Source organism: Vitis riparia, chromosome 19 (assembly GCF_004353265.1).
Source record: "Vitis riparia cultivar Riparia Gloire de Montpellier isolate 1030 chromosome 19, EGFV_Vit.rip_1.0, whole genome shotgun sequence".
NCBI classification, from domain to species: domain Eukaryota; kingdom Viridiplantae; phylum Streptophyta; class Magnoliopsida; order Vitales; family Vitaceae; genus Vitis; species Vitis riparia.
The window spans coordinates 12,111,311-12,118,981 of record NC_048449.1 but is presented as its reverse complement, the minus strand read 5'-3'; the positions used below and the strand labels follow the sequence as shown (position 1 = coordinate 12,118,981).

The window sequence follows — 7,671 nt, the reverse complement described above, 5'->3', positions numbered from 1 at the left end:
TATTACTACAAGAAATATATCCTAATTTAGAAAGATAAGCGACAGTACGATAATTGGGATGACCAAGGCGAGCATGCCATAAACGAACAGAGGCTCGCGGTGAAGGAGAAGTGGTGGACATAAGGGCATGATGACAATGATCCAACACATAGAAACCATTTTCACATCTTTCGACTCCCAGTACGATTCTTGTGACCTGATCCTGTATGGTAAAACCAGAGGAAGAGAAGGTAACAAGACAATTATTGTCTGTAGTAAGTTGACTAATCGAAATAAGATTTTTCTTAATGCTAGGAACAACTAAGACATTTGATAAAAGAAGAGAACTAGACGGAATAATAGATGAAATGGAACTAGTATGAGAAATTGCTAAAGACTGACCATTTCCAACCATGACACATTCATTACTAGAGTAGAGAGCTGGTTGATCCACAACCTCGGTGTCACTTGTCATATGGGACGTTGCACCAGAATCAAGAAACCATTCAGAGTCATTCAGGTCTTGAATCGAGCAAGTTGAAAAAGCTTCAGCAATAGTAGTTGACTGCTTCTTCTTGAGTTTCAAGAAGCTTTAGCAACATTTGGCTAGGTGTCCATCATTGTCACACAACTGGCAGTGAACAGTGGATGATGACTTCGAATGTGCAGAAGAGCTAGATGAAGGGGGAGGCCGATTCTTCCATTTCTTAGCCCCTACAGATTTGGAAGTTTGCTGCACATAATAAGCAGAGTTAGAAGACGAGTGGGAAACCGACCTTTCAAAAATCTCATGACTCAAAGTTTTCAAAACAATCTCGATAAATGAGGGTAGCGGAAGCTGTGACATCATGGTGGTGAAGAAGATCTTGTAGTCGGGCCCCAATGCTCGTAAATACCAGTGAACTTTATCTGTGTTGTCAATGGAATGACCGATCGCAGCCAATTGATCACAAAGACCTTTGAAGGTATGGGAAAACTCAACAACAAACTGAGAGCCGCGTTGCATCAGTTGGAGTTCATCCTTGAGTTGCAGTTCACAAGTCTTCGACCGGTACAAGAATGAGACTTCAAGAGCGCACCAAGCCTCATGAGAATGACGTAAACCCAATACTTCACTCATAGACTCCTTGGTAAGAGAAGAGTAGAGTAAACTGAGAAACATCTGATCAGTATGTAGCCAAGAAGCGTACGCTGGATTTTACTTGGTGGTGCCATCAGCGGCAAGAATTGTGGCGGAGGGAGCCCTGATGCTACCATCCAAATAGCCAAACAAATCTTGACTGGCTAATAGTGGAACAAATTGATTTTTCCACAATAAGTAATTTGAGGAAGTCAGTTTAATGGTGAGCATATGCACCATTGTGTTAAGTGGAAGAGAAGGAGATAAAGAAGTCGAATCAGCCATGGTAAAGAAAAAAACTTTGCTCTAATACCATAAAGATGTTTAAGAAACAATGTATAATGACTAAAATCCTCCTTGCCATGTGTAGGAGATAACATCAAATATATATAGAATAAATAACAACAATGTGATCCTATAAAATAGGAAAGGTTTGAAATACAAATATTGAAAACATATCTACATATATTTACAACTATACTTTCGGATTTTATGGAACCGAATTTGGATATAGCAAATCTTATGGAGAATCAAATTATTCTCCCTTATCAGAGAGGTTGTGAATGATTGACCTTGTAAGATTGTATCTGTAAATGCATTAACAAATTGCCAGTGAAAACCTGAATAAATAAGCAAGAAAACAAGATTAGCAGACCACCTTCTGGTTGAAATTTTCATGTTAACCATAACTCAAAGCAGCATTTAAGCAGCCCATCAATAATCTTATGGCCATCCAAAACAAGTTATGGCAGACCTAAGGCCCAACGACTAGTGAGTCAAAGTCTCATTTCCACTGTGTGGAAGCAATAGAAGAAGTTCCTAGGAAAATTCTTGCACGTCTTGCATGCTCCTTTCCACTGACCTCTCTTAGGAAAATTCTACAGCACTATGTGGTAGCAATGGAAGAATATCTTCTGATGGTTATTGGTTTTGCCTCCAACTCGATATTAATGCTTTTATCATCCAACTCATAGAATTAATCAACCATGAAAATATTATTTTCTTTTTATATTTTGTTTTGATTTATTTATAGATGAATTTCCATTTTTATTTTTATAGTTATATCCCAATTGCTAATTGCAATACCATTTTTACTAATACAGCATTTTACATTCCTAAACTACCCTCCCTTATTCTTTCCCCCTCTCTCCTCTCCAACCTCATGTTTCAATTGCACCCTTTTATTTATTTATATTTCCACCCCACATTTTAGCATTCTTTTTTTTTTTTTTTTTTTTTCTATCTTCCTTTTCATCTCTACCCACCCAACCCCCCACCCCACGTAAACTTTGTTTTTTTTTTTTTCTTTTCATTTCTTTTATTTTTTCACACTCAATTGTTTTTCATATTATTCTTATATTTTAAAACAAAATAATTTCTTTAATTAATAAATTATAAAATGATTTTTTTCACCAAAAGTATATTATGTAAAATGATTTTATTATATTCAATGTTTTAATGTGAAATTCATAACTCAATTTTTTTTAAATAAAAATTATTAGTAAAATTTTAAAATAAACAATATTTAATTGGAATGGTTTTTTTAAAAATATATTTTTTATTGTGTTCAATATGATTTTTTTTGTAACCCAAACAAAAATATTGCATATAACTAGAGATTGATTAAGAATATGAGCAATGTAATAATTATTTGTGTATGCGAAGTAAAGACTCATAAAACAAAGTATGTAATCAAAGAGCCTAAAAAAAGGTCAAAACATAATAGGACTTAAATCCTACATATGTTCAAAAGTCAATAAATATAATCAATTAAATACCTTCTCAATGTATTGAATCATGAACTCAATCAAGGTCAACATAATCTACTGTAATTGTTCCAAATTGTTTACGCCACTCCTCTAACCTCAGCTTAAATTGTTCGTCCCAATTGAATACATTGACATCATGAAACGAATACCAACTGGGATGAATTCTTGGCAATGGAAAATCTGAAACCATATTTACCTATAAAAAAACACAACAATTAGGATGTATCTGCGTGTGTGTAAATATAAGAATAAATAAAAGAATTATACTGCTATGAAGTGTCAAGCTGACTCCAAATAAACAATTGTAATGACTCTCGTAGGACCTTGTACATCTTTTGTTGCATTCAAAGGTAAGTATGTCTGTAGACCCCCTTTTCAAGGGCCAAAGACTTGTAGTTTTTTTTTAGGAGATTTTTATAGCATTGGAAGGAGGTCGTCTCACCCTCTGGAAGAGCTGGCAGCACCCTAGGCAAGTGGGAGGACCCCTCCCCGACACATGAGAGGAGCTGCATGGACCGGCATGGAGATGGCAGGGGGCCATGCTGGTGGTTGGCAGACGACGTGCTCGCTGACGAGTGAATAGGAGAGCCGGTAATGGCTCGCTCAGGAAGACACAAACAGGGAGATAAGAAAAAAAAAAAGGAGGAGGATTCGAGAGGAAAAAAGGGGGAGACTCGAGAAGTTTGAAAAAAAAACGGAGGAGGAAGAGTAAAGATGGTAGGTTGATTTTTCTCTCTGACCTAGCTGGAAGGGATCATCTTCAGAGGTTGATTTTTCTCGCTGACCTAGCTGGAAGGGATCATCTTCAGGGGTTGATTTATCTCGCTGACCTAGCTGGAAGGGATCATCTTCAGGTATGGTTATTATGATTTTCCTGCGTACTTTCATTCTACATACTTGTTGTATCTCATTCTTAGTGATTCCTACTCTCTTTGTTGGGTTGCATTTCTTTTGATGTTTATTGGTTTAATATTTGTGGGGTTTGAAGCCTTTGGTGCTCTGTTCTTGTGAGTATCCTCTGTTTTTAGCCCACTGATTGTTGGACCCACGGATAGAATGATGAAATGGGTTCAACAAATGATAGTTAAGGGTTTCATGAATCTTGCTCCCTTTCTCTTCTTGCCACCCTTGTCTCTCTCTCTAAGCTATGAGTCCAGCGCCATCAGAAGAATCTATCGAACAAGAAATTTCTAAATAGAATGGGAAGAAGATGACCTTCTCCGGGAAGCTAGGCCTTCGCGGGGGTGATGAGGAGACTCATGGAGTGCATTGTCTTCACCCATCTCTGCCCGCGGAAGCCGGGAGGAGAGACTTGGCCAGCATCGCTTTTGGTTGTAGCGAAGGCACTATTTCTGAACTTAGATTATTGCTGTCTCATTGCCCGTAGAGTTGCTAAATAGTCATGCTCTGAGTTTGAGACCGCCGCATCAAGAGAGTGCATGTGATCAATTGACGATGATTGAAAGTGGTCTATGAAGAAGGAATCCGCCCCACCTAAGCTCTCAAACCTCCACCTATGGATGGCATGCAGGCATGTCTAGAGGTATTCCAGAGACGCCACGCCCGCACCATCCAGGTCCGGCAGATTGTTGTTGCCCATTATCCGATTTGCGTCTGAAGAGTTTTTGGTCTCAACTCACCGGCAAGCTTGGACTGTCATCTTCTTAAAAATCATCTTCAAGTCCTAGAGACTCTCTTAAAGGATGGACTCGAGCACGAGGTGTAATTTTGGAGTCACTTCTTAACCTTCCATGTTTGAAGCTGGGTATGAATTCGCTCAGATTAGATCCTAGACGAACGGTTTTCAAGCACTCTCCAGGCTCTAGATCCTGGATCTACGTGGGAATACAGCTCTATTACTTGACAATCCAGCACCTTCTAGCTTGCATCAGTTACAGGAATTATGTCCGAGGCAAGTGCATTTATGTGAAGTTCTATCAGATATGTTGAGCTTGCAATAATGGCACTTGTGCCAGCCCAAGCCTCTGTCATTCGATCAGCAGCTAAAGGTTTTGATTCTGAGAAGGCACTAAGTTCTAGAGGTACCGTTCCCTCACCAGAGAAGCATCCATCCATGAAGAAACGTTCAAGGTTAGCCCACAGTCATACTCTATCTAGTCTCACCGTTGCTTCCCCATTTCTGCGCTCGTTCGGCATGCACGGCATGCATGGCCACCCTCCTCTTTCAATATTTTCTCCACTCACCAAATTCATGATTGTACCCATTTCTTTCCTTCACATCCATCTACCCACTTCTCTCTCTAAACACCCATGCCTTTGTTCCAATGCAAGCTCTATCCCGTCATCCATCTCTAAAACCCAAGAAATTTGTAAACCATCCTTGGTAACATATACTACCTTCTTGGCTGCCACTCACCCCTTTCATTAACCCATCTCTCACTAACTCACCCATGCATACCCATGTCAGCCATCTTCCCTATTCCTTCACCATCTTTTCTCTCACACTCCACCATGCCCATCACTCATCTACCCGTCCCTCTCATGCCCATCTCCACGTATATCCATGACAGCCATCTTCCATATTCCCTATCACCTTTTCTCTCACTACATATCCGCTTCCTTCATACCCATAACATCTTTCATGTCCATACCCATTTCTCTAACCCATTCCCCGCACCATGCAAGGATCACTCCAAACCCCATTCCAAGCCCTCCATTAAAGTCTCATTGCCCATCGTGTCTAAGTCCCCATGCAGGATCGCTCCATGCTTGAGACGTCATGCCACTCTCATCCTCATACTCCCCACGCCCATCCTCAAGTCCATGATCTCAGTTTCTTCTCCATTACCCGTCATAGTATCTTCGGAACTGGTTCGTGCCGCTGAATTCCCAAGGTCTTAGAGGATGAGCTTCGTGAGGTGGTGCCATTGGTACACTCAAGAGCATGCGTCCCTCTGAACCTGATAACGTCCGTGTTCATGAGAGTGCAGCAGGTGAAGAGCTTGAGTCCAGCGAACCTAGTCAGTCAACTCGGGAGTATGCTTCATTAGTCAAAGAGGCGTGGAAGGACCTTACTGTACAGGAGACGTGTAAAAGAAAGGATGAGCTTCAATTTATTCCGAACGGGCTGTTGAGGTCTCAAGCAATGAAGCCTGGATGTCGACTGGTGTAGATCATTGGATGAAGTGCAAGTCAGGGGAGTGGTCTGGGCAAGGCCATCATCAAAGAAATTGGGCGGACCAATGATTTCATTATTTTTTAATAACATGTGTAGACACCCTAAGGGGTGTTTGGTACGTCGGAATAGGGAATGGAAATAATATTTTGTTTCCTTTCCTATTTCTTAGTGGAATGGAATGAATTTGATGATTCCATTTCTAGCATTTGGATGAACTTAGGAATGCAAGATTGAAATGATTATTTGTTTCCATTCCAATGTTTGATAATAATAGGAATGGAAATTAAAAAGAAATAAATTTACAATAATATCCTTACATATAATTTAAAATATTTTTTTATTTTTACTTTTATTTTTAAAAAATAAAATTTGAGAGGTTTTTTGTTATTAAATAATAAGACTAAAAAATATATATATACTCAATAAATAAAAAATTAACCATAAAAAATCGTATAACCCTAATGCACAAATATTCAATTATTATTTTTATTAAAAATTTGAATAATTTGTCATGCTTAAGTAGTTATAAAATTATATTTTTCAAAAAAAATTATTTATTATAATATTTAAATTCTCAAAGCTAGCAAATGTTTTTCCTATTTTCAAAAGAGGAAATAAAAGAATTCAAATTTATTCTAATTTTCAACAAGTATCATATCCGATAAAATCCATAACCTTAAAAAAGTTTAAATATTCGTTTTTTTTTTATCAAAATTTTAAATAATTCGTCATGCAAAAAAAACTATAGAATTATATTTTACTAAGAAAAAAAAAGATAAGAAGTGGATGATGAATGGATAGACCTTTACAAAGAAGATAAACATCGGGTTTGAAAAACAAGATAAGAGGATAAAATAATAATTTAGGTTATTTTATATTATCAAATAGGTTTAATGAATCAGAATACCACCTACTTTTAATGAATGCAAATCCGACTCATAAGTTGGATTTGATTTCTGCCGGAATAATTTTTTATTTCATTTCCGCCTTCTTAACATTTATCCAAACATAGGAATAAGGGAGAAAAGGAATGAGATGTCTATTCCCACTCCCTATTCCCGTGTACCAAACACCCCCTAAGAGCTTTCTAAGGAGGCCAGGTGGCTCTTTGCTTAAGCCTGCTGATTTGATCTTTTTGCATGGCCACCTTTGGCCAACCCCCAACTGCCACACCCCCTTCAAGTCATTCATTTATTCATCTATTTTTGTTATCCTTCGTATTTCAATATCCAAGTTTGGTCTTCCGCAAATCCCATTCCCGATTTTAATCCTCAAAAACCTCATTCTCATACAAATTCCCAAAATCTCGACTTTCGAATTTAATTTTCCCGTTTCAAAAATTCTAATGTTCACATTCATTTCTTTAATTATTTATTTTCATTATTATTATTATTCTATTTATTTATTTATTTTTTAAAATCCCATCTTTAAACAATTTCCTAAATTCCAATTCTCACGTATTTATTTTTAAAAAAACTCCATCATTAAGGTCTAATTCTTCAAAAATCCAATGTCCAAATTCAATTTTCAATCTCAAAATTTCCACTATTCAATTTCACTCGTTTAAATATTATGTTTGTTAATTATTATTATTATTCTTTTGTACATATTTATTTATCCTCTTTTAAAAATCTCATTCATTCAAAGTCCAATCTTTCCGAAAA

General features: G+C 37.4%; 1 protein-coding gene across 1 annotated transcript; it reads right to left on the bottom strand.

Moving 5' to 3' along the window:
- Positions 1-571: 571 nt before the first annotated feature.
- On the bottom strand, positions 572-1,099 carry LOC117908206. Its single transcript, XM_034821849.1, has one exon. The coding sequence runs from the start codon at positions 1,097-1,099 to the stop codon at positions 572-574; it is 528 nt and encodes a 175-aa protein (XP_034677740.1).
- Between the last annotated feature and the right edge of the window lie 6,572 nt (positions 1,100-7,671).

Excerpts from the sequence above, each read along its gene's own strand:
- LOC117908206 (XM_034821849.1), bottom strand. The coding sequence starts at position 1,099 with ATGAGTGAAGTATTGGGTTTACGTCATTCTCATGAGGCTTGGTGCGCT.